Source organism: Phaethon aethereus (assembly GCF_964289735.1).
Source record: "Phaethon aethereus genome assembly, chromosome: 4".
Taxonomy (NCBI): Eukaryota; Metazoa; Chordata; class Aves; order Phaethontiformes; family Phaethontidae; genus Phaethon; species Phaethon aethereus.
In genome coordinates, this window is record NC_138578.1 from 72,205,823 (window position 1) to 72,233,092 (window position 27,270).

At 40.1% G+C, this 27,270-nt stretch overlaps 1 protein-coding gene across 1 annotated transcript in view; it reads left to right on the forward strand.

The window, feature by feature from the left end:
* The window catches only part of TBC1D14 (TBC1 domain family member 14), a gene marked incomplete at its 3' end in the record, with an annotated part of 70,961 nt that extends 46,930 nt beyond the window's left edge, over positions 1–24,031 (forward strand). Inside the window, exons 7-14 of the mRNA XM_081999339.1 lie at positions 300–406; positions 2,536–2,616; positions 4,020–4,114; positions 5,158–5,229; positions 6,596–6,724; positions 8,902–9,011; positions 18,620–18,878; positions 23,966–24,031. Of these exons, the coding sequence (XP_081855465.1) occupies positions 300–406; positions 2,536–2,616; positions 4,020–4,114; positions 5,158–5,229; positions 6,596–6,724; positions 8,902–9,011; positions 18,620–18,878; positions 23,966–24,031 (919 nt within the window). The remainder of the gene's footprint in view (positions 1–299; positions 407–2,535; positions 2,617–4,019; positions 4,115–5,157; positions 5,230–6,595; positions 6,725–8,901; positions 9,012–18,619; positions 18,879–23,965) is intronic.
* Positions 24,032–27,270: the final 3,239 nt, after the last annotated feature.

Here is a 27,270-nt window from a genome sequence, read left to right on the forward strand (position 1 = left end):
TTTCCTTTTGTTTATTTCTGTCCCCTATGATTCTTGCTGGTCAAGTGTGGTTGCAGATTATGGATATTGTGATTTCAGTGCTTCTCTTGAAATAAGCCATTAACTTGGAAGGAAGTAAGCTTTCCTTTACAGTTCAAAGCACAATAGTACTGAAGAATGGGTATGTGCAAATTACGCTTGACTTCTTGGCCCATTGGTGTTCATTTGGGTTTGGATCCCTTCAGCAGTAGTAGAGGACACATTTGCAGTTCAGCTGGCAATTAAATAGTTCTTTGAATAATCTTTTTTACATTAAACAGGTGGTGTTCCCGCAAAGTTCGAGAGCTATGGTGGCAGGGCATTCCACCAAGTGTGAGAGGCAAAGTCTGGAGCTTGGCAATTGGCAACGAGTTAAACATCACCCATGGTGAGACTATTGTTTTGTCTACATTGTCTTACAAAGAGAAATTGTAAGAGGATGGTCTTGAAATAATAAATAATTATGGTGTATCAGAACCTGAGGTGTGGGTGTGAGGAGATGTTATCTAGTTATGCTTTTTTTCTGATGCTTTGACATATTTTGTTCAAAAATACAGTGTCTTTTAATCTTGTAGCTGCTCTAGGACTGCTGCTGTGAATTGTTTCTAATTACCGTTGTCACTGTGTCATGTTTTGATGTTAGATAAAGATGGTCAGAATGACTCAAGTTTTTTTTTTTTCCTTTTTGAAACTTAGAATTGTTGTTAATTTTGTAATGCCTATGGGTATATGTATAGTGTGCTTTCTTTGATTTTCCCTTTGATTTTTCTTGCTCTAGCAAGACATTAGATTTGTGAGAGATTAAAAGACCCCTGGGAAAATTTGTACTTCAGTTTATGTGTGTGTTTTTGAAAATAGAAATAGTGTGCTGCTTCAGAGCACAGAAAAACACAGCTCTGAAAGACTAACATAAGTAATTCATTCCAATGTGGAAATGTGGTAGACTGCCTCTACTCCTCCTGTATTGTGCTGCTTTTCTGTGCTTGGCTTAGTTACCCTGGGTGTAGTTCTTAGGTGGAATTTTCTAGACTTACCCCAGTTATGCAGTCAGACTATAATTTTGAACATCAGTGCTCTATAAGAAGAGTAAATGCTTGAACACAAAATGCAAGTTGTGCCTAGATTACCTTTTCGTTTCACTTAATCTTATGTTACAGGTCAGTGGAACAAGTCTTTCAGAACCATAACAAACTTGGAAGTTCAACTACGATGTTAGAGATGCTGTTACTGAAATTGGGAGTAAATTTCTTAGCACCAGTGTAGCATTAATCACAAAATCATTAAGGTTGGAAAAGACCTTTAAGATCATCAAGTCCAACCATCAACCCAGCACCACCATGCCCACTAAACCATGTCCTGAAGTGCCACATCCACAGGTTTTTTGAACACTTCCAGTGATGGTGACTCCACCACCTCCCTGGGCAGCCTGTTCCAATGCTTGACCACTCTCTCGGTGAAGAAATTCTTCCTAATATTCAATCTAAACCTCCCCTGGCACAACTTGATGCCATTTCTTTTCATCCTATCACTAGTTACTTGGGAGAAGAGAACAACACCCTCGTCGCCACAACCCCCTTTCAGGTAGTTGTAGAGAGTGATGAGGTCTCCCCTCAGCCTCCTCTTCTCCAGACTAAACAACCCCAGTTCCCTCAGCCGCTCCTCAGAAGACTTGTGCTCCAGACCCCTCACCAGCTTCGTTGCCCTTCTCTGGACACGCTCCAGCACCTCAACATCCTTCTTGTAGTGAGGGGCCCAAAACTGAACACAGCATTTGAGGTGCGGCCTCACCAGTGCCGAGTACAGGGGCACAATCACTTCCCTACTCCTGCTGGCCACACTATGGTTGATACAGGCCAGGATGCTGTTGGCCTTCTTGGCCACCTGGGCACACTGGCGGCTCATGTTCAGCCGGCTGTCAACCAGCTCCAAAAGAAGCAGGCATTCTTTTATTGCAGCACTGGATGCACGGGGGATCGCTCCACCTAATGTGCATGCTCTAAAACAAAAGTTCATCCTTTATATACCTTAAAGACATGAATATTCACACATTTTCTGAGAAGTCTCTGCCTGTCTACTACATTTACATAATGCTGGTGTTGCAAAACTACACTACACATGGGCAGCGGTCTTGGGTGGTTGTCGGTGGTCATTTGGGGAGTGAGCCCCCCACTCCTTTTTCCCTTTTATGGTCACAAGTCTCCTGAGGATAGTTTCTTCTCCTTGAATGTTTTCCAGTTCTGTTGTTCAGCCAAGTGGTTCTTTCTTAACAACCTCCTTTGAGCAATCCTGCCAGGATATTTCTAATCTCAAGGTTAAGATACCTTCTCTGTACACATTAATCACTCATCAGTCTGGTTAAATTCAAAGTTAATTGCTGTTTGGTAAAAGAGTTTCCTAACAATACTGTTACTTGTAATGACTGGGGCAGCGTTGCTTTGTGTGGTAGATAGGTAGTACCTGACCGTGGGCATGAGCATATATAAATAGTGGACTTGGTTTTCTCTTTTCTTTTTCCAGAACTGTATGATATTTGTCTGGCTCGTGCCAAAGAGAAATGGCGATCACTTAGCACAGGAGGGGCTGAAGTAGAATGTGAAGGTACGCTTTTCGTGAATGCTTTATGCTGTGTTACAGAATAAGAGATTTTGTAAAATTGTTCCTTGAAATGAATTCATAGCTTTTAAACAAAAAATATCAGCTATAAAGATGTGCCTGGTTAAAAGAAAACTTCTTTTTGGAGAAGCAAGAAATAACATTATTCTTTCTTCTCAGTTAAACTGTGGTCTCTTACAAAACACACTTGTTTGTTTTTCTTTATAAACTGTCTCTAGGTACTCTTCTTGATGCCAATTTGTAGGACAACTAGGAAAGTTGGGGGGTTATAATTCAAATTGCAACACTAAAATACTTCGCTGCATCTGTAGTTTTGGAATTGAAACTCAAATTATAGCAGAAAATTGCATTTTAGGTCCCGTATTGCGGCTTTAAGCCCATCTCTTGGGTGTGTTTCAGAAAGCAGCAATTTATTTTTGCAGATGAAGTGGTTTGAGATTTACTAATTGATTGGAAGAGTTGTCTGTTTTTGAGAGATTATAAAACTACATGCAGATGCTTGAAATTGCCTTTGGTAAGTAATTATGGTGAGCAGAAAGAGGAGAACATGCATACTGGCATTTATCAACAGAAAAATATTTTTTATTGGAAATCCCCTGCTTTGTTCTCTTAACGTTGTCTGCTTAAATAAGATGACATCTAGTACATTTCCAGCTTCCTCTTGCACTTTTGTTTTCTGGAGTGTAGATGCTCATGTGATTGGTGTAAGCATTGGCTAGTGACAACTCTTCTTTTTTGATTGCTCAATACATAGCAGTAGGTAATTCCCAGCTAGACTTGCCAGAACAGACAAAATACAAATAAAACTTTTGGTATCAGAAGAAAAACTAATACTTTAGCAATTTACTTTGTATCAGATCCATTTCAGTTATGGAGAGTGTATTGCATTGTCCATGATCTTTAAAACCACATGCAATGAGTAAACAAACATGCTTTTGGAAGGAGACCTGACAGTGAGAGACAGGTGGCATCCATCAAATGCTTCTGCTTTAGGACTTCTCCCTCCCACTGCAACCCTTCCACTGAGGCAGCTATTTCAGGAGACATTGGAAAGCCTTGTTGAGGGCGAGGGATCACAGGTTAACAGGCTTGTGTCTGTCTAATGATTTGTCAGTGAATACCAGTAAAGTGCCTGGCCTGCCTTGTCCTGCATCTTTCCCTCCGTTACTTCAAAACATATTGAGGGTCAATGTGCACTGTAGGGTTGCTTTGACATACTTGATTCTTAGCCTGTGTGCTGAACTCAGGGAATTGTCCTGTCTATGCCTTTATTCCCTAGCATTCTTATTGAAGTAAGTGAACTGTGCAAAAGCTAATCCTTGGGAGGGCGGGGAAGAAGAAGCATACACTGATCCATGTAATAAATGCAGTAACTTTGGCTTTTGTAGACACTGGATTTTCTGCAGCTGACAGAGAAGCAAGCTTGGAGTTAATAAAACTGGATATTTCAAGAACATTTCCTAATCTCTGTATATTCCAGCAAGTAAGCAATGTTAACTTTTGTCTTGACTTCTCAGAGAAATTAATTTTACATAATCTTGCCTGTCCCTTGGTTGAAGCAGCCCATTGAGTTCAAATCTGAAGGAGTAGACGTCTTGAGGAAAAAGTTACTAAAGGTTTTGGAAAACTGTAAATAATCTAGAAAAGACTAACCTCAAGCTATGTTTGGAAGATGCAAAAAACCAATCTGTTGGCTAATCATCATGATTCATCTAGCCCAGTTCATGCTGGTTTCTGTCTGGTGTAGTGATACAGGTGAGTGTTTCCAAATCAGTGAATCAACACTGCTGGGTTGCCAATACATGGTAAGTGAGAGAGAGCACAGCTCAAGCAAGCAAGATTTGGTGGCCTCTTTTTGGTTCCATGCAAGACCAGTTTAACTTGTATGTTTTTGGTGTGCTTTAACAACTCATTTTAACCAGGTGTTTTGTCCTTCTATACACAAATTTCAGCAGCCTTCTAAAGAGTTTAGATTGTAATAAATCAACATTTTTGGGTGAAAAAACTTTTCCCTTTGGAAATTCTCAACCAGTTACAGTACTTGGTGCAAGATATGGCAGCTGTTAATAGTAAACAATGTGAAATTCTTTTTAGCTATACACGTCATTCTTGATATGCTGTGTGTATGTTATGGCATATTGTTGTTGTTTTAATTATTTTCTTCATGGTTGAATTCTGCCTCTAGTCTAATAGACAATGAAGTAGTTCTCATTAGTGTTCTGCGCTCTTGGCACTATTGTCAAAGTGCTGCTTAGCTATAAGGAATCTTTCAGGCTTATGTTCTTTTTGTATAAAGATTTGCTATGTAACTGATGTATTGAATGAACTGTATGCATATGTAATAAGTGTGGTATGAAGGGCTGTTTCATACTTTTAAAGCCAAAATTGTTTTTAAAAACTTGGGGCTGCTCAAAACTGCATAGGGAAATAATGGATCTTTCAGAAATAATGGATACTGTCTGTAGCACTGGAGGGTAACATGTTTGTTATACTCAGGTTTATTGTCTTGTTTTTGTTTGATTATAGGGTGGTCCTTACCATGACACGTTGCACAGTATTTTAGGAGCCTATACTTGTTACAGACCTGATGTCGGCTACGTAAGTGAAGAATTTTTTTTTTCAGGCGTGGGGAGGGAGAACTAGGAGGAGGGAGGATTTTGTTAAGCAGTCCTTTGTAGACCAGTATGAAATGATTTTGTGAAGACCTGTGGGGTTTCTGTGTGCTTTCTTCTATTCCAATACATGCTTGAGAAGTGTATATAATGGTTCTGTTGCTAATTTAAGCTTTTTAACCGGTTAAGTAATTGGAAAACTCAAAAGTAACTATTTGTAGTGCTTGGAAATTGGAGTCAAAAGAGAAGATGTAGTTAATTGGTCCTTTGAAGTACATACTGTTCTTAATGGCAATCTTACTGAGACTCTTCTGTTGAATTGAGTGTCGTACTCCTCTTGATATGCATTTCTGTGCCTTAGCAGTGTGAGCTTCTGGAACAGTCTCTCAAGCAATGCCCATCGAGGCTAAGTGATTGCCGTCAAAGTATTTGAAGTAGCGATTATGAGAGGACTGAGTGCATTTCAGATACTTCATTTAGTCTTTTTACCAAGAGCAGGGAAATACATAGGAGCTTATTCTTTATTCAGGGGAAGTTGTTTTAGAGAAGGCAAGTGTAGAAAGATAACGTTCCTGTTCTCTGTGTAGCGTGCGATGCTTGGCAAAAACTGCTGAACACAACTGCCGGGAAGCTAGAAAAAGGGCAGATCAGATGGTGTGCTTCATTTGGCATGGAACCTATTGTTGTGTTGGGAAGGAGCTTGTTCCTCAGGTTTTCAGGAAGGACTGTCATACCTTGGTCCATGTGACTCTGCAATGGCAGTGTTATACCCTCTGAGTGAGCGAGCTTTGCCTGGATTCAGCATTGATTCCGTAGCTTACTTTGTAGCATAATGCAAGCACATTGTGAGCTTATGGTGAATGAAACGAGCTTAATCTTAAAATGCTACTTACTCTTGTCAAATGAGTCATTGCAGTTGTCTGTAACTGCCAGTAATTGATTGAAAAAGGAAAGAACAGGCTTTCTCTCTAGTGTCCTAGTCCAATTTTCCATAAATAAGGATGTATATGATGCATCCCTAGGAGAAGAGGGATTACTTAGAAATTGCTTATTCTTGAAAAAAAAAAAAATATCTTTATTCTGCGTATTTGAAAGTGCTGTCATCCTAGCCTGTCTTAAGAGTTTTACTTAGTCTTTGAAAGGAGGCAACATGGGAATCATTAACTTCCATGCTCTGAACATGCAATACCAAAGGGTCACGTGGGCTAAAAAAATCCTACTTTTCTGAACGTTTCACAAACTGCAGCAGCTCAGCGAGTGCATTAAACACTAGAGATTACCGGGACAAAATGAGGAAGTATTCTTGGAAGAACACAGTTATTGCTGAATGGTAACACTTCTCCTTTCTTCAGGTACAGGGCATGTCATTCATAGCAGCAGTATTGATCTTGAATTTGGATACTGCAGATGCCTTCATTGCTTTTTCTAACCTTTTAAATAAACCCTGTCAGATGGCGTTTTTCCGTGTGGACCATGGCCTTGTAAGTACGCAAGAAAACTTTAATCAACATTCAAGAATATATTTTTTTTTAAATAATAAATTGGTGGGCTCAGTGGCTTGGAAAATATGTCAGAATTTATTTTAAAGCAACACGCTTGATAAAAAAAAACCCAACACACACACACATGCACACCCCCTCAAAAACACCGAACCAAAACCCACCCCGCTAACCTTTTTGAACAGACAGGTGAATGAAATTGTTCAGCTGCTATTTTATGGTGCTCAGAGAATAGTTTTAAGAATATTATTGTAGGGATTTTTCACATTGAGCACTGTACTTGAAAGCTGAAAACACCTTAACATCAGAAGCGTCTTGAAGGTGCTTTTCAAACTAACAGGTTGAGAAAAATACCGTTGCAGGGAGAACCAGGTATCCCATCTCTTATTGTAGCAGCTGTGTTTGAAGAGGAGTCTGGGGGAATCAGATGAGAAGACCCTTCCAGTTCTCAGTCAAGCTGGTTTCCTGATTCTCTCTGGAGTCCCTAAAATTTGTTAGCATGTACTCTGGGCTACTCAAGTGTCTTATTTTGCTATGGTACACCTCCTGAAATGTCCTTTTAATTTACCTTAAAAGTTTTTTTTTTTGTTGTAAAATATGTGGCATTCTGTATTTCTTTCTCACTTATTTACCTTTTAACACTATGAAAATAGGATCTGTCTCTCAGGAGTTCAAATGGGAGAAATAAAGCAAGGGAATGTATGACATAATAACAATCGCTTTTGTTGCTTAAACAGTAGGACACTAGGGTGCTAGCATATAAACAGATCATTTTGGAAGTATGACTGTTGCATTAGCTCCTTCCTTCTTTATCTTCACAGATACCATACGATGCTTGGGTTCGATGCATTTAAAAATCCATATTGGGAAGCTGTTTCAGTTGTACAGCTCTCTAAAGTGGATTTCTAGATTTCTGGTTTCATGTTTGCCATGAAGCTGTTTCTCAGTAACTGACGGCTCAGAGATTTTTACGTAACTTTGTATGTTCATTTCTGTAGCATACACGCATCTCTGATTGGCTTTCAAGCCTTAATACTGTTACTGATTACCAGGCTCAATTTTTTTATTTGCTGCTGTTAATGAAGGTAGTCCACCGTCTGTCATTTCATTCAGATGAAATGGGAAAAATTTCTGTAAGGACATTAAAAAAAAGGGGGGGAAACAAATTTTTCATCCTTTAAAAGGATTTCAGACAAAAGGCTCCAAAAGGCTTTTCTTTTCCCTTTACTGTCGTGGTGTTTTGGGAAGAAGCATGCTGATACAACTCATACTTTGAAGTAATCGCAGCCATTCTTTATTGCTTCTATTGGGTTACTGTAATTAAAATTACTGAAGCATTCAAGGACTTTGCTTAACTTCACTCCTTATAGTATTAAGAGGACAGGGCAGGGGGGAGTGGTGGAGCTAAAAATCCTTTTGTTTTTAACTCTTAGTTGGATTGGAAGAATTGCTTTTTACATGCCCTCTGTTGTGAGATTTGACCTAAATATTCAAATTTTAAAATAACATGGAAGTCTTTGTTTTAAAAGCATTGCATTTTAGGAGTTATGGTATCAGAGGGGAGTCACAATGTACTTCTCTTGCAGAGGTGTTTTGTCTTGATCTTTGGCTTTTCTGTGTGAACTTAAGTGTCTCTCTCTTTGCAATGGAAATGCTATTATCTCATTTTAAAACATGGTATAAAAAAAGCTTTGGTCTTAGAATGGGATTTACGATTGGAGTCAACTGGACACTTCACTCTTGCCTCAGACTATTAAATTGTTTTAGTTTTGTATTTCATTTTATAATCCATTGGGCTTTGGATTTTATTCAGGGTAATATTAAATTACTGCCACAAGCATAAAGCACCATTCTGTTATCATAATTATTTTGAGAAATCGGCACACAACTTCTTTCCTGCTGGTATTTTTCTTTCCAAAGGAAGCTGGCCAAGACCCAAAGCAGTAATTATATTGCTCAGTATGAGAACAGTATATAGCATAGATCTTAAACTCTGTGTGCTTGCAAGATGCTGTCCTTTATGTGAATGCTTAGTTCTTTATTGTATCATCTAATTCATACAATCCTATTTTTGAAGAGCATTGATCCAACAACAGATAATACATTTAAGCCTATTAATACAGCTAACTGGTTTTTTTCTCCCCATTGTATTTTCCCAGATGCTGACTTACTTTGCTGCATTTGAGGTATTCTTTGAAGAAAATCTGCCAAAGTTATTTGCTCACTTCAAAAAAAATAACTTAACTCCAGACATCTATCTTATTGATTGGTAAGACATTGAAAGTATAATTAATGTGCACACTAGCATATACCTCCATGTCAGTATTCATGACAGAAGCTGGAGTGCTCTTACCTGGTTTAGTATTCTTTTAAGATAAAGGCTTTATCTTTTGTTCAGTACTTGAGTTTGTCAATCCAAATCATTCCCACGTACTTCGGTGATCTTCAACATTTGCCTAACCTGTATTATTGTACTTCTGTTGAGTTTGAAGCTTATTTTGAAATACAGCTGTATAGCAGTGTTTATCCATATTTAGTGCACATTTGGAGTGATCTTCTGAGAAAATCTGATAGTTTTTCAGCTTGATGTGTACCAGGTGTGTGTATCCAGAAAGTACTGCTAGTCTTGCATTGAAAGTTAGAGTTTGTCCTCTTGCACAGAACAGGAAATGAGTAGTTAAAACATAGTGTTTCTGCCCATACAACAAAAGCTAGCTGCTACAGAAAATCAAACACCTAAGCTTTTGGCAGGATGAACTATGACTCTTGGGCAGTATCTCACTCATACGTTAGGTGGTCCCAGATTCTGTTTAGAGGATCCCAATACAGGTAGTTTAAAAACTCATCTTGACACAGTCCAATTGAAGAGCTAAAGGGTATTCGCATGTTTTTAATTACTGCAGCTATTCCACTTAGTAGACAGACAATTATGATCTTTGTATTTGGTGAAACTGCCTTCTTTTTTAGTTCTAGTGTAATTAGAACCTTTTTCCTTAGAGAGGAAAAAAGACAAGGATGTTATTTGCACTTGTGCCAAATTTCAGTGTGGTATAAGGCACTCCAAATTGAGTATTTGCATTTCTGCCTATCATGCTTGGCTTTGGGGCAACTAAAATGTCTCTTCTCAGCAAGACTTTGTTGTCAGTTTCAGGATAGTATGAAATTTTTTTTGCCAAAAATTGATTTGCACTTAAATTGTTGACAACTTCTCCTGTTCTCAGGTATCTGACTAAATACATTGAGTAAAAGATGGAATTCCCAGTAGTAACAGCATTTTTTTCTGACATTCAGAGGTTATTAGTTTGGAAAACATCTGTACTGCTAATGCAGTTCTACCTGAACCAAGCTCTTGATACCTGGTGATCTTTAAGACCTATTTGTTAGCACTGAATATGTTGCTGATCCGTTAAACAGAAATCCATTTAAAGTAATTCAGTCCAATCCAACAGCTAGAAGTTTGAATACATGAGTTTTCATAGGTTATAGAATTGCTGGGGCATTGGAAAGGACCTCTGGAGATCATCTAGTCTAGATCCACTGCTCAAAGCAGGGTCAAATAGAGCAGGTTGCTGAGGAGCTTGTCCAGTCACGTTTTGAATGGTGTCTCCAAGGATGGAGACTCTGCAGCCTCTCCAGGCAACCTGTTCAGTGTTCAGCCACCTTCACAGTAAACAAGTTATCTTATTTTTCCTGTATTTCAATCTGTGCCCGGGGGTTCTTGTCCTTTCACTGGATACAAATAAGAAGAGGCTGGCTCTGTCTTCTTTACACCATCCTGTCAAGTATTTTTACACACTTAAGTCCGAGCCATCTCTTCTCCCACCTAAATGGTCTCAGCTTGCTCAGCCTCTCCCTGCATCTCAGATGCTGCAAGCCTTTAATTGTATTCATGGCAAGCTGGACTTGCTCCAGTATGTCCATGTCTCGTACTGGGAAGCCCAGAGCTGGCTCACCAGTGCTGAGAGGAGGGAAGATGACCTGCTTTGGTCTGCTGGCAGTGCTGTTCCTAATGCAGCCCAGGAATTTATGGATGTTCTTTGCTGCAAAGGCATGTTGCTGACTTACATTTGACTTGCTGTCCGCCAGGACCTCCATGTCTTCTTCTGCAAAGCTACTTTGCAGCCTGTTGGCTTCCCATGTGTATTGGTGCCTGGGCTTATTTCCTCCCCGGTGCAGGACTTGGCATTTTCCTTTGTTGCACTTCATGAGACTCAGGTCGGCTCATGTCTCCAGTGTCTCAAGGTCCCTATGGACTTTTGCATCGGCCACTCCTCCCAGTTTTCTATCACCTGCAAACTTGCTGAGGGTACTGTCTGCCCCATCAGGTAGGTCCTTAATGAAGACGTTTAAAAGTATTGGAGGAATATCAAACTCTGCAGTAGTCTACCAGTGGATTGGCTTGAAACTGTGCTTCATGCCACTAATGACAACCTTCTGAGCATGGCACTTCAAGCCACTTTTCAGTCCACCTCACTGTCTATTTATCTAATCCATACTTCATTAGTTCATCAACAAGGATTTTGTGGGATACAGTGTTTAAAGCCTTGCTAACATCAAGATAAACAACATCCATTGCTCTCTCCTCATCCACTAAGCCAGTTCTGTCATTGTAGAAGGCTATCAGGTTGGTTAGGCATGAATTTGCTTTCATAAATCCATAGAGACTTCTCCCAATCACCTTTTTGCCCATCATAGGTTTTGAAATGATCTCCAGGAATTTTTCTTCCATTACTTGCCCAGGGATAGAGGTGAGGCTGGCCAGCCTATAGTTCCCTGGATCCTACTTCTTGAAGACAGGAGTGACATTTGTTTTCTTCAAGTCCCCAGGAACCTCCCCAATCGCTAAGAACTTTCAAAGATAATTGAGAGTGGCCTCACAATCACACCAGATGGTTTCCTCAGCACTCGTGTGTATCTCACCAGGTTCCATACATTTGTATATGCCCAATTTGTTTAAATGTTCCCTAATGTGATCCTCCTCCACCTAGGGTAGGGCTTCCTTGCACTTGGCTTTCCCACTGGTCTGGGGGACCTGGGATTCCTGAAGGCAAGTCTCAGTAAAGGCTGAGATGAAGAAGGCAGTGACTACCACAGCCTTCTGCATGTACTTTGTCACCAGGTACCCTGCCCCGTTCAGCAACGAGCTCATGTTTTCTCTGAGTATTTTTTTCTGCTGGTGTAACTGTGGAAAGCCCTCCTCATTGTCCTTAATGTCCATTGCCAGATTCAACTCCAGGTAGGCTTTGGTTTTCCTAGCCCCTTCCCTGCATGTTCAGACCATGTCTCTATTTCTCCAGGGTTATCTGCCCCTCCTTCAGCCTGTTGTATGCTTCCTTTTTACGTTTGAATTTTGTCAGGAGGTTCTTGTTCATCCATACAGGCCTCCTCCTGCCTTTGCTTGAGTTCCTTTATTTTGATATGGCTCTTGCACACAGGAGAGTGTAACATGGGCTTTGTTTGACTCGGCTTTTACACTGGGATTAAATTTTAATGCAACATGAATAGGAGAATGAGGGGGCGTGTAATGGATAGGCTCACTTCTCCCAACGTTTGATGGGAGAGGTACTGTCAGAAGGAATTTTATGACTGAAGGCTGAGAATATTAAACTGAACTGGATCTATGCACAGAGCAGGAAGATGCTAGAAAAAATACTGGTATAGGATAGAGGGAAGGAAGAGGGCAGAAGCTGGTGTGTTCAATGATAAGAGGAAAGATGTTGAAATTATATTGCCGCAGACAATGTTGTAAAAAGCCTGTTTATAGAGGAAGCAATTGAATAAAAGGGATATCAGAATAGGAAGGCTGTAAACATGCTAGAGAATAACTGGATAGACAACATTAAAATCATGAGGTTGTCATCTTTTTAGTGGATTACTAGTTTAATATGATGCTGTCATAAATAAGGTGATTTTTTTTTAAGGTAGGATAGACTAAAAACAAGTGTCTTCATGGTGCAGGCATGTTAATGTTACTCTGTTGTCTAACTCTGAGCTTTACCTTGTAAAGAGGAAATCCTGAGGAGCAATACCAGAAATTAGAGATTTAGAAAAAAGCTGTTTTGATGAAAGGCTGAAGGTTTATGTTCCCCTCAGCAATTTTGCTTTGATAGACTGGTCTTTATTGTATTCTCTTGAGTAAACATTTATGTGATCAGTTCTCTCTGAGCACATTTATAGGTTAAAAAAAAAAAGGCTGACTTAAGAGCAAAGAACTGAAGTGTTGAAGTCTGAGTGTGTGGGGCACATACCTTTTGTTCCTTCTGTTGGTATTGTTAAGAGCACTTGGAAGAAACTTCTGTCAGGAGTGCTTGTGGATGGTGCTTCTCAAGGTCTTTATACCAGTGGACTGACAACCCTTAGCATTTTTTGCTGACTACCTGCATCCATATTAAAGCTCTTTATTTTAATCCCAATGACAATTTACTGTGTTCCTCCCCATCCCTAGAGAGTCACAACACTATGATCTTGCACAGGAATGTAGGCTAGTTGAGGTAGTCCTGCCTGATCCTATATTAAACTTTTTTCACACTTGTCTTGAGCTAGACAGGTTGTCCGCACTCTGTCTTTAATTTTGTTAGACAGTGGAGTTGATATTTAATGGTGTAAGGTTTAGGTATAATCTTTAAATATATATATGTGTGTGTACATGTGTATATAAATATATGTATACATATGTGTGTGTGCATATATATATATACACACACTTTCTGCTGTAAAATACTTAGATGCTGTAGGAAGCAGATTTAGATTTTTTTAAATTTTTTTTTAATGGCCACTGGAGATTTAGCAAATTGGACTTTATATGTGCTGTCCTTCCATTACTTCCAGAAAGTAATGTAGAAAAGATATAAGGAGAAATCAGGTGGGTCTGAGTTCTCACAAGTGAGTAACTATTAAAGCTGAGGACTTTGGAAAATGTTCTTTATAAGGTTGCCTGCAGCTCATGGCTGACAGTGAATTTGCTGTAGTACAGATATTGCCCCATTAAAAACAGCACTGTTTGCAGAAAGAATGTGGTTTGAGTGTGTTTAAAGTCAGGGAAGAATATGGTACAGTGTTGCTCTGAACAGATGGACCTTTTGGTTGTAGGTAAAAATCTCTATGAAGCAGCCTTGCTCTAACAACATTACTTTTATTTAAATGTGTATTTGTTCTGAGCTCCAAAGGGATGCCTGCTGCTATTCCAGTGGCTGGCATGGTTACTGTGCAGGCATGTGTGCAGTAAATCTCAGTTGGTGCCAGCTCTGGGAGGGCTCCAGTAGCCAGTACCACACAGACCAGTTGCTGGGAAACCCTCCTGCTCCTGCTGCAATTACAGAGGAATCAACTAGTATCCTTTGTGCTGCTTCCTGTAAACAGTGCTGCAGGGAACAACAGTAAAATTGGTGTGCTTAAACCATTTGTTGAAGCGATATGTTCCAAGAAAAAGAAATGCTGTCCATATGGATGGGCCCAGCTATGCTGCTTTGGGTTTTCTTGGGACTAGTAGAGGATTTAGGGAGGGGAGTCCCCCCCCGCCACTTCAGTTCCACCACTGCCTTCTATGATGGGAAAATGCCAAGGGCTTAAGAATTTAATTAAAAGGTACAGTGGCATGATTATCAGCTGATAACTGCCAGAAGTAAGGCATCCCTTTAAAAAGGACTCATGTGCTTCAAGCCTGAACTCCAGCTGGTAAATCTCACAGTAAGAATTCAAAAGCTAGACAGGTTTTCACTTTTTTTGAAGAATAGAAAGGGAACAGAGTGTGTAAAGGGTGTAAAGAGCAACGTCCAGTCAGGTTCACAGAGTATAGAGGGGAAATAGTGTGTCTGAATAGCCTGGTTTTGGCTTCTTGGCTCTGTCAGCTGATATACCGCAGGCTCTTGTGAGCAGAGCAGAATGTGGATTTGCAAAGGACACATGCTGTCTATTTATGGCCTGCTGCTGCTATACAAACACCTCTTTATCCCTACTCAGAAAAATCATTTTGGCAATAATTCTAGCCAAGGGCGTTGTTTGTACTGATGGATTGATCAATGGTTCTTTAGTACTGCATTGACTGTGATTGTGCTCTGTGAACACTAACTTTCTATTGACACCATTTGCTTGTTATGATAAAGGTCCAAGCCACTTTGTATGGACATTTGTAGTGGGCACTTCCAGTGAAGTATTTATAAGCTTACTGTTACATTAAGAAAAACATAGTCCACATCATGCCAGTAATTCTCCACTGCCCCAAATAAAGGAAGCTCAAGATGATGCTTTAAATACATGTCTCCTTTTCAAAGAAAAAAATGGACTGCAATTCTGTCCAAAGGTTTCTGGTGGCACCAGACTCCAAAAGATGAGTCTTCAGCCCAGTTGACAGTGTGTTTATCCTGTCACTGCAGGTTAGGGTGGAATCAAGTGAAATACTGCGTTGCCCTGTGGTACTCTTAGGTGAGAGAGCAGGACTTTCTTTGGGTGCGTCTGACTGCTGGGAAATTGCTCAGGAACTCACACAGTATTTCTATTATATTGATAACATTTTAGAATGCAGTCAGATCAGCTGAGTGCTAAGAGGTTGCTCTGTTGCAGTCAGTGTTGTAAAATACATGATACTTTTTCTTTCCCTTATAAGCAAGAAAGTAAATGCTTCCACTTTTTTTCCCCAACTGTAATGATTTTAAAATGGTACTAAACTAACTTACCAACAAGCTTATTGCAGTAACTCCAAAGGTGCTAAAGAGAACAGATATGCCACTATACAATAAAGTAATGCATGAACACTTAAAAAGATGCAATCTTTGTCTCAAAGCAGATGTAGTTGAAATTGATATAAAATGTAGCAACTAAAAATTAGTACCAGGGTGAAGGAGGGAGGATCCAAGAATGAGTTTGAACAGTGAATTAGTTTATTAGTTTCCACAGCTGAGGTCAGAAGTTACAGAAATATTTTTGTGCTCTTACAGACATGGGAAGACAATGTGTAGTGCGGGGGTATATAAGATCTGATTTGCATCAGTGTTGTTGTGCATGAGTTGTCAATCCAAAATCTGGCATACCTGTCTTCAGTGCTGTTGTCAGATAGCTTATGAAGACTTTTTAGTTAAAAAAAAAAAGAAAAAGGGGGGGGGGGGAAGGTGGGAGGGAGAAGGAACAAAGGAAAGAAAACACAGGACCTATGATTATCATGGTAATTGTGCTTTGTTGATAACGTTATGGTCATACAATTTCCCCGTGAGCAGCAAACTAGCCAGGATCTCATGCATCTATCTCGAAGTACAGTTTCATCATAAGCAGGGCTGGGAGGAGCAGGAGCATTTGGTACTTCGGGCTTTTTCCCCCCCTCTTCCAAACAGATAGCGGCCAGCAGCCTGCACTTACGTTACTCTGACACTGGACACCTCTGTGCTAGTTAGCTGTGTTGTCTGCACCGGGGACTGCTAGTGAGCTGGGAGAGGGCTGCAGACAGAAAATCATCCCGCAGTGTAGCGAGAGCAGGTCATGTGCAAGTCCTCTGCTGCTGCTGAGAGCTGCTGCTGTAACTGTTTTAGTCTAGCAGCTGCTTTATTACCATAATAAATTTCAGCTGGGTTTCAGACCAGTGACTCGGATGTCTAATAAAAAATGTCTTTCAGTAGGAAATGTTTGAAGGGAGAAAATGCTGTATCCATTCTTATTATTGGTGACTCCTACTGTTGTTTCATTGCTTATTCTAGGGGACCCAGTCTCCATTCTTAAGGCTTCATGCATTTAATTCCATGCTAGTATTAATGAAAGTTAATTGCCTTGTGAATTTCCTGCAAATTGCACTTCTTTCCATATTACAAAGAGATCAATGTCAAATACCTTATTCGATGTGACATCTTTTTTTGATGCAAGTAAATCTTTTCCTACAAAAATTAGTGTTCTGATAAATAGTTCTGACTCTTTCTTGTGACAGTTAATTTTCTGCATAGCTGCAGATTTAATACACAGGGGTTATTCAGATTAAGTCTGAATCATGGCAGAACAGTAGCTTTTGTGAATAAAAACAGATTAAAAAAGTAGGCATTGTTATTTGTTTCTGGCTGAGTGTTTGCCTGCTACTTAGTGACCAGGAAAAAGGACTCAGTTCAATTGCTTCCTATTACACCATTCTTTTTAAATGGAAAAGCTGTTGCTGTTTCCTGTGCATGTGTGTTCATAGACAAAAAGTCTTAATTCTGCCGTGTAAGTATTCTGTAGCAAGACATTTCTGTATGGCACGTGACTCTGCAAAAATGTTGAAAGAGTATACAAAGTCTGCAACACAAGCCAGTAAACCAAAGAAGGGGCTTGTATCATGCTATTCTTATACGTTCATACATGTATTTTACATACATACATGAACAACAGTGGTTTTTGTCATCCCAGACTCTACCTCTTACTTGCTTATTTTTATACTTCTGATGTAGCTTTTTGGAGAACAGAATGTAAACTATTTCCACTTGTTACAAAAACATTGCAATGAGATGTAAAAATAGAAGTAAAATCCTAGGGATCCTAGACCTGCAATTTACTTGTCATCTGAATTTGTGCAAATGGTTTAGTTTCATCTTGCTGCTTGTAAAATGAATGTATTTTCCTATTTTCCTGAAATGCACTGATTCACAGAGAAGCTGGATACTTGATGACACATCATTCAAATAATTTTATATAGTAAAAAGCAGATACTGTAGAAGACCTTTGATTACTAGAATTTGCTGTGAAAATATACTGATTAATATTATATACCTATATATGTGTGTGTGTATATATGTTCCGTTGTAATTTTAAATGTAAACCCAAATTTCCTAAATAGAAATATTGGAAGGGATAAGGGGGAGTCTTAAACACAAGAGAAGATTCAACGTACTTGAAAAGAAATTTTGTGTTAAAAGATGTGGAAAGGATTTATTTAATTTTGAGTCTTTGCTGACCTCTGCCGGAGAAGGAATTATTTGCAGTTTTACAGAGATCTTTTCTTCAGTGCATCTGTGGAGAAATGTTCTCTCTCTAAATTCTGAAGGAAAAACCACTGTAACTCTTTTCCCTTATGTGCTATAACGTGATTCCAGGAAGCTTAGTTCTCTTCACTTGCTGTTATTACATTGTTAGTGGCAATGAAAACTGCTCTGCCTTGTAGTCGGATAGAGGAGGGAGTGGGAAGCATCTTAGTGTTACTGGCTACAAGGCTGTCAGCATTTTGATGAAGGAAGAAATGTGCTCTTGGCAGTTAATGAAAATGCAGTTTTAGCAATTGGGAGGAGGTTCTTGCTTCTGCTGTTACCTTTACTCTTTGGAGATCATATCTGTTCAAGCACACGGAGCCACCAACTTATCACAGCTATCTATGCATGCTCTCTGGGCATCTTGTGTTTTTTCTCCCAACTCACTAGAGTTTAAACTGATCTTTCCTCCAAAACTATTATTACTTTGCCAGTCAATCAAACCTGCAATACAGAGTTAATTTTACACACCTCCTTCATCTGATCCACAAAATTGCCTTTACATTATGTCTTAAGATTCAGCTTTTTGTGTTCTCACAGCTAAAATTTCATCAGTCCTCAACTCTGAAGTGATGATTAAATATGCCTTTGATTATACCTGTGGCCAGTGTATGTCCATCATAAAACTATGCACTATTGTTTCTTCTGCTGTGATCTGAGAAAATTAAACTTGGAGACCCAGATTGATAGCAAGATGCCTGAACTGTTGCACAATTTTGTGTTGTTTCATGTATTGCTATGCAGCAACTAAGCAGCAGTACTTTTGGGAAAAAAAAAAAAAAGTATTCAGATACAAATATTTGAGAAGCCTTAAACTGAACTAATAATCAGTCTGTGTACTTCTGCGGGTATCCAAGATGTTGTTCTTGTGCAGTAACTCTGAAAATTTTATTCTGTTTTTCAGGATATTCACATTGTACAGTAAATCTTTGCCACTGGACTTGGCATGTCGTGTCTGGGATGTGTTCTGCCGTGATGGAGAAGAGTTCTTATTCCGTACAGCCCTGGGAATATTAAAACTTTTTGAAGATATTTTGACCAAAATGGACTTCATTCATATAGCCCAGTTTTTAACAAAGCTACCAGAGGACTTGCCTTCAGAAGAATTCTTTGCATCTATTGCTGCCATTCAGATGCAAAGTAGAAACAAAAAGTGGGCTCAGGTAAGGAGGATGTTGGATCTTTGATAACAGATGATTGTACTGTACTCATGAAAATGGGGTTTGGCAACATCTGGAAGAATGTTTTAGCAGAGCTAGTGTTCAATTCTACAGGTAAGTAGGACTATGTAGCTCGCTCCATGCTTTTAGTACACGTTCAGGTGAGTGGATTTCCCTAAGCTTTTTCTCCTTTGGCAAACGAGAGCTCAGTCAACATTCAAAAAGGAAATGTTGGGTGGAGTTGACGTGAAGTATCACACAACTTTTTTAACCCATTAATTACAAAGGCTGCTAGCAGCATTACAACTTAGTATGTAAAAGCAGAAATTTACTCTTTGGGAGAAGATGACAATTTGTCAGGACACATGATCATATAGTCATTATCTAAGTACCCTTGAGGATCCAGTTTGCCTAATTTTGGGTTGTAAAAAAGTGACTACATCTCTTTATGACTTCACTGCAATTTAGCACTGAAGCCTTTACTTCAAAAATTGTATTCTTATCACTGTTAATTCCAACTAAATTCCAGCTTAAAGAAAAAAAGATGGAAGTGTGTCATCTGAATGTGGAAATTGGTAAGTGGCTGAAACAACCATCATGCTGGACAGTTTAGATTAAATGCACTCCACAGCAATTGGAGTGTAAACTCCATATTTTTTTTTTCCCCTTCAGAGCAGTAATACAACCTGCTTCATGAAACATGCTGTAATAGAGCTCTGCCCACTCTTTTTTGCAGTGAAACTGAAAGGTGTTAAATGTAGTGGTTATGGGAGTTTATGGTTCTTTCCTGGAGTAATAGTCTGCCTGTAGATGGTGGGGACTGCCGCCTTGCTGTTTCAGATGAGAATTTCTAACAGTCACAGTAGGATTAGATTGTAGCCTTCTGAGCCTTATCTTGTGTATAAGGGGGAGCACACCCTGTGCTGCCCAGCTAAGAGCAGCATGTTGCAGCGTTTCCTTCCTGGCACGGCTTTCCGCACAGCTTATTTTGCATTTACCTTCTGGTCTCAGTCATAAGTTGCTGGTACAGATCCAGCTTTGTTTCTATCCTTAAGAACATTTTTTTCAGCCAGCAGTGTCTCTGCAAGTAACTTCCAAATCTCGTTCCACATTCAGATGGTTCAATTTCTTTGAACATGTCTTACGGGGATGAGGGTCACGTGCCTAATCAATTCTCGGCCTACTGCTGCTTCCTTTGCAGAGAAGGGGACATAGTCATAGAATCATATAATAGTTTGGGTTGGAAGGGACCTTTAAAGGCTATCTAGTCCAACCCCCTTGTGATGAGCAGGGACATCTTCAACTAGATCAGATTGCTCAGAGCCCCGTCAACCTGGCGTGGAATGTTTCTGGGGATGGGGCATCTACCACCTCTCTGGGCAACCTGTGGCAGGGTTTCACCACCCTCATTGTGAAAAATTTCTTCCTTAGATCTAGTCTAAATCTACCCTCTTTTAGTGTAAAACCATTACCCCTTGTCCTGTTGCAACAGGCCCTGCTAAAAAGTCTGTCCCCATCTTTCATATAAGCCCCCTTTAAGTATTGGAAGGCTGCAATAAGGTCTCCCTGGAGCCTTCTCTTCTCCAGGCTGAACAACCCCAACTCTTTCAGCCTGTCCTCAGAGGAGAGGTGTTCCATCCCTCGGATTACTTTTGTGGCGTCCTCTGGACCTGCTCCAACTGGTCTTTGTCTTTCTTGAACTGAGGGCTCCAGAGCTGGGCACAGTAGTCCAGGTGGGGTCTCACCAGAGCAGAGTAGAGGGGTGGAATCACCTTCTTTGACCTGCTGGCCACACTTCTTTGGATGCAGCCCAGGATACGGTTTGCCTTCTGGGCTGCAAGCGCACATTGCTGGCTCATGTCCAGCTCTTCATCCACCAGTACCCCCAAGTCCTTCTCAGCAGGGCTGCTCTCAATCCCTTCATCCCCCAGCCTGTATTGATACAGGGAGTTGCCCCGACCCATGTGCAGGACCTCAGACTTAGCCTTGTGGAACCTCATGAAGTTCACAAGGACCCATGCCTCGAGCTTGTCCAGGTCCCTCTGGATGGCATCCTGTTCCTCAGGCATATCGACCACACCACTCAGCTTGGTGGCATCTGCAAACTTGCTGAGGGTGCACTCGATCCCACTGTCTGTGTAATTGATGAAAATTTTAAAGAGTACTGGTCCCCCTGAGGGACACCACTCATCACCAGTCTCTGTCTGGACATTGAGCTATTGACCACTGCCCTTTGGATGCGACCATCGAACCAATTCCTCATCCACCAAACAATCCACCCATTAAATCCAGGTCTCTTCACTTTAGAGAGAAGGATGTCATGGGGGACTGTGACAAAGGCCCTACAGAAGTCCAGATAGACGACATCAGTAGCTGTTCCCTTGTCCGCTGATGTGGTCACTCCATCACAGAAGGCCAGTAAGTTGGTCAGGCAGGACTTTCTCTTGGTGAAGCCATGCTGGTCCTATTAGTGATCTTATTCTGCCAAGTAATCCAAGTAATAGGCTTGTTTAGCCAGTGGTTTTCAGTCTTTGCCACTTGTAATTATCATAACAGGAGGAAGACTTAAAAGTAACCTAGCCCAGGAAGTCTTCCTCAGTCTCTTCATCAGCTTCGTTCTGACTGTGCTGGAATTTCTGATTGTTTATGGTTGTTGTGGCAAACTGAAGAAAAAATGCTCCCGAGCTGTGATGCAGATAGATCTCAAAACACAGCATGCTGTAAGGTTGGTATGGGCTGATGTCTTACCTGTCTTGACTTCTGCACCAACTGGCTTTCTTCACCAGGTGGTTCCATTGCTGAGTAAGTTTCCATTAGGAAGGCCTCTTCACTCTCTAGCCTGCCATCCTTTTCCAAGCCAGAAGTGGGCAGGGGCTATGAGTTTGCCCACACCAGGTACTTACTGGGACTCCTCAGTTGCTGAGGTACCGCTGTTGGAACCAATCTAGAAACATTAACGAGGTAAAGAGTGTATGGGATTACATTTTCTATTACTAAGATGCTGTGATGACCTCTTATCTCTCTTCAGGTTTTTAAAGTTCACCAGGATGAGCTTGGAATCAGAAGCCTGAACTTCGCAGTTTTAGGACAGACAGGCTTTTGGTAGTGTGTGGCTTGGTTGCGTGGGTGGACTCGTAGCAACGCGGGGTCTGTGGCAGCATGCACCCACACAATATGCTTGAGAAGGTGGGCTGCAGTTGGGATGCTCCCAACCTGGATGATTATTTCTAACTTATTGTAGGAGTGAGATGCTTTGCTGTAGTATCCATGTGTTTTCTGTAGGGGAATACCTTTTCAAATTGGCAAAATGAACGTCTGTTGTGATGGATGCGCTACGTTTAAGATGAACTCCAGGTGGACTGACTGACATGGGGCACTAGTTGCCAGAGGATTGCAGAGTGCTCATGAGTTTAGAAAAGTGGGCTTTGTGTTCCCATCTCTAGCATCATCTCATTTGGTCACAGTAACTACTGCATAAGCAAGCAGCAGAGCTTGAGGTACTACTACTTCGTAGGAGTATATTTGGTCAAACTCAGATGCATATCTCAGCAGTAGGTGTATTTGCACTCAGAAAAAATGCCTGCTTCCTGAACCTTTCATCTTGCTGTACGGTCTTGGTATCCTGTGGGTCACATCCTCGTGTGACGATGTATGTAGGACCTCATCTAAAATGTTATGGGCTGCTTATGAATTCAGATCCCACAGTTCCAGTTCCCTCATCAGATGAGTTAGTGTATGTTTTCCATCTCACTCCATTTTCCTTTGGTGACTGACTGTGATCAGGAGACTGAAGACTGAAAGTAGTCCTGGCAAATCAGAGACGTGGCACTTCTGATAACAAGGACTCTGGTTATCAGTAGGAAGCCCGCAAGCTCTGTTTTTCTACTGGAACTACCTACAAAGAACTCCAGTGCCTTGTGCCAATACAGTCTGAGCCTGAAGTGTGAGTGGCTGTTGATACACTCACTGGTTTGACATCAACAGCAGAGAAATAGAGATGGTAGAACAGACTAGACTGTTGGCTTAGCATTTCTCTAATCTGTATGTTTCAAATCTTTGCTCCATGAAATTTTCCAGATAACCAAAGAATCTGAGCTGTTAGTTGGCTTAATGTCTATGCTTTTCTGGATCAGTATTTTGGTGTCATTGAGCGATGAATGCTCAGGAATCAGCATGTAGATCCAGTGTCACACTGTACCTAGAGGATCTGATGCAGCTTGCCTTAGTGATGTTTTGGCTCTGTTCAGACCAGTGTTGAACACTGGTGGTGTTGCAACAGCTATGGATGGTTTTGCATTGAAGCGTAGGCAGTATTGCGTGATTCCCCTGTCAATGATTTAGTCCCACCTCCTGTTAATTCCGATGGTGCAAAGGTTGGTTTGAAGTCAGTCAGAGAGAGAAAAGAAGGCTGGTTACTTGTCACTGCAATTCTTTGGGATGAAATGTCCTTTAGTGCATTAAATTCCAGGGTGATTCTTGGGGATGCTGCTGAACATCTTCAGCAGAGAGTAACTATAGGGCAGGGAACACATTAAGCAGCATGAGAAACTGGGTATCATTGTGCGCTCTACACAAGGACTAGCAAAACAAAATTGTGCATCAGATAATACGAAATACAAACTTTCGATGTGGATGTGGACTTGTTGCTTCAGAAAAAGATGCAAGCAGATCTGGAGAGAGTGATATGCTCCAGACAAGCATCGGTTAGTGCCAAGGTCATTCTGGTCTGAACTCTTAGATAATGTCATGCTGCTTAGGTTGCTCACTTGCTGTGTTTTTAGACAGTCCATTTATCTTGAGAATGATAACTTTCCTTCAGATGGTGTCCTTTACTAGTGCTAGACTTGTGTAATCTGGATAAGAATCTCGCCTCTGGGCTTCAAAAGTATGTGGTTGGGGGCAGACTGAGTTTAAACCTTGTTAAATACCTTTGCATCTACCATGCCACAAGAACTTATGGGAGAGGTTCTGTCAATTTGATTACATTTAGTAGTTAAAATAGTATTGTTCAGAGATAATTAAATTAGCGATTTATTGAGTCACTTCTTAAATCTAATACTTTTTTCTCTCTCATTCCTTGAAACATCTAGATACTGGCTGCTCTGCAGAAAGATACCCGCGAAATGGAAAAAGGAAGTCCTTCACTCAAACGTTAAAATTATGGTTGCCTCCAGTGACTCATGGGAAAAGAGCTAACGTGGCAAAAGTATCCAGTACTGTTTGACATGTATGAGCCTGCAAATCAAAGTGTTAACAGAGGTTTTTTTTAGTAGTAGGATAGCCTTAAAGGGGCGAGAAGAAAAAAGAGAAGGCCGGGGGGGTGGGGTGGAGAAAGAAATTGGGGGATAAAACCCTTGTAAGTGAAACCTAGGCTTAGCCTTAAACTTCTAGTGGAATGAGCATTTGCTGTGGACAGCGTTACACATTCTGTACTTCTGATGAGGGCAGTGAAATTAAACAATATTAAGGGTTTTTTAAAATTTTTGTTTCCTTTGTTTTAAAAGACTGGTCATTCAGCAATGCCAGTTGCTTTGAAAGCTGTTCCCCAGATTTGTTCTTAGGCAGGATATATTTCCCATACTCGTAACAGTTGCTGGATCTGGATTTTAAATAGCTGGTGCTGGAATTTATAGTTAAATGATGTAAGGACCATTTCTTTATAAATGCTTATTGTTTTATAGGCTGTGGGTCCCATTTACCAAAGAATTCACATAGACGTAGAACTACATTCCATTCTTAAGTAAGAAAAAGTTAAGTAGAAAGTAAACTTGGAAGAGAAATCATGCTAGCAGTGCAACACCAGTTATTCTTCAAGATGCCTTGGAAGTCTATGTTTCCAAGCTGGATGCATGTGGAAGAAGTTCTGTTAATCAGACTAGATTTTAAACTCAAGGAGGGGTTTCTGGCATCATTTCCCAATTGTACTCTCTTTCCTCTGTTTAAACACAGGGTCACATACTACTAAATGTGGGTCCGTGTCTCCCTCTTCTGGGGCAGTGCTGTTTTGGGGTGTTCTTGCCTACCAGCTACTTAGTCTTGTGCCACCTCTCCAGTTGTGCTGATAAAATGGTGGGCTGAGCAGATAAATTGAGAAATGGTTAAAAGCAATTTTGTAGTTACTTTAAACCCACCTCTGCTCACTGGCAAAACTGAGGAGGAAGGGTTTAGGGGAGAAGTTACATAAGCCATTGTTGCTGCTGGAAAGAAAAGATTCTGTGGGATCTCCTGAAGCTGCTGCTGCCACAGTGGGAAAACGTTATGTGGAGCTGATCGGTATGTAGTGACAAGTGAAAGAAGTTGGGGAATGTGCCAGACAAATACTACCAGGATAAGTACAGCTGTCATTTCTTTGTGTTTTTTCCAGCCTCTAGTACATGGGAGCAAGTTACAGAGACTGCAAACTGTGCTTGCATAATTCTGTTCTACAGCTTAGATCCTCTCTGCATTCAGACGAATGTTGCCCTGTAAATCATGAGTGCCTCTGATTTACAAGAACATTTATTGTATAGTGTAAAATCTATTTTATAAATAATGATGATCATTGGAAAGGGAAACTAACTGAAGCAATATTCGTGTCAACTGTAAACAGGCATTACTAAATTCTCTAGCTTATATGGTCAGCGGTTTCCCAGTGCTCTTCAGTCTGTTTTATGCTGATTATTTTGGCATTGTCTGATTAAAAAAAAAATGAGAATAATGGTTGCACACTGCTCAACTCAACCTATAATGTAAAGGACTGTGGGACATAATCAAAATACAAAATCCTTTAGTACAAACATTGTTTCTGCGCAGGATGGTTTGATTGTAATATTAAAAAGACTGAGAGCAAGATTCCCTGGTAAGTGAGGACTCGGAATCACTTTGGAAGATGTGTAATGCAAATGCAGCTTTGCAAGTCTGATACCTCATTGGCCTCTTTTCCTGTCCACTTTATGTACCTGGCGTAATGGATGTGGGTTTTTGTCAGCCATCTTAATTCCTCCGTAAGACTTCTTATAGGTCATCACTTACTGAAAATAAACATCACAAAACACATGTTAATTCTCCCAGAATTTGTATCGCTTTGGTCCTTCAATGACTGGTACTTGCATGCTACATTGCTTTGAAGTGCAATAGAAAGCTGGAAGGTCAGGAAGTGTTTTTTAATACTACTTTTTCTATTACTACAACAAATATGCCTTTCCATGAAGGATATGAGAGGCCTACCATCTGAAACATTTGCACTATGCTTTTCAACAGTTTATTAAATGCAGAGACAATTTTTTCCTCAGCATACGTTTTAAGGTGGTACTGTAACTGGCTTTGTAATTTGTCTTCATTGCAACTAGATTTGTATTTCCTTTTAAAACCAAGTCTACAGGTGTGGCTCATTTGTCTGGTTAAAATGCATTGTTTAGCCACTGAGTATCTTTGCAGCCATTGACAGCCTGTTCTCCTTTTTCTCTTCTTAGTAAGATGTTGAATGTAACAGTGAAAATGGGCATAGTTGGGGGAAGAAGGCCTTCTGCAACACATGTGCACTGTTTGTTACTTGCAAATGTAATTATTTTGTTCTGTGATTTGATCTTTTCTGTTTTTAGAAGATGTATATATTTTCTAAATGATTTCTTTGTGTATATAAGGTATGTTCTTTAACAAAGAAGAGCAATGCAATAAGGAGCTTTGCACAGTTTGTTTTCAAACAAAATACATTAAAAAAAAATCACCTGCCTAAAGATGCAACTGTTTCAACTTCTCAGTAACTTGATCTGAAAGTAGCGCTTGAATTTTGATAAAACCAGAGATGAGTTGTAAGGGCGTAGAATTACTTACCACTGAGCTTTTTAAGTTTCTTGCAGCATACCAAATCTCTTAATTAGCTATTAAGGAAGATTTCTGTAATAAATTCAGGGATTGCATTAAAAACTTTGACAATTTTATTGTTCAGGTGCTTGAGAGTATCTGTAACATGATGCATGAGACTTTCATTGAGCAAGTATCCCTATCATGCAAACTTCCTTTTCTTCATGGGTTTAAGGAAAAATAAAAATGCTGCAATACATTGGAAGTCTGCAGCTACCCCCATACATGCAGCAGATTAGAGAAACCAGAAAAAACATCAAACATGTTTGGAATTCTGTACAACCTGCACTTTATAATAAAGCTGTTTTGCAACTTCAGTCAGCAATCAATCATTAACGTTATTTCATTTAGTAAAGAATTTAATTTGGCAAAAAAAAGTACCTTGTAACAGCTTGTTTTTGAATGTTTTAAAAACTAGGATTACAGAGAACTGTTGCTACGTCCCCTGTACATCATGTTTAAATTGGTTTTACGTAGTTAATCAAGTTTGTTTTGTTTAGATATGTGTATCAAACTGGAACTTTTTTCAACTGTAAATATATGGTTTTGTTAA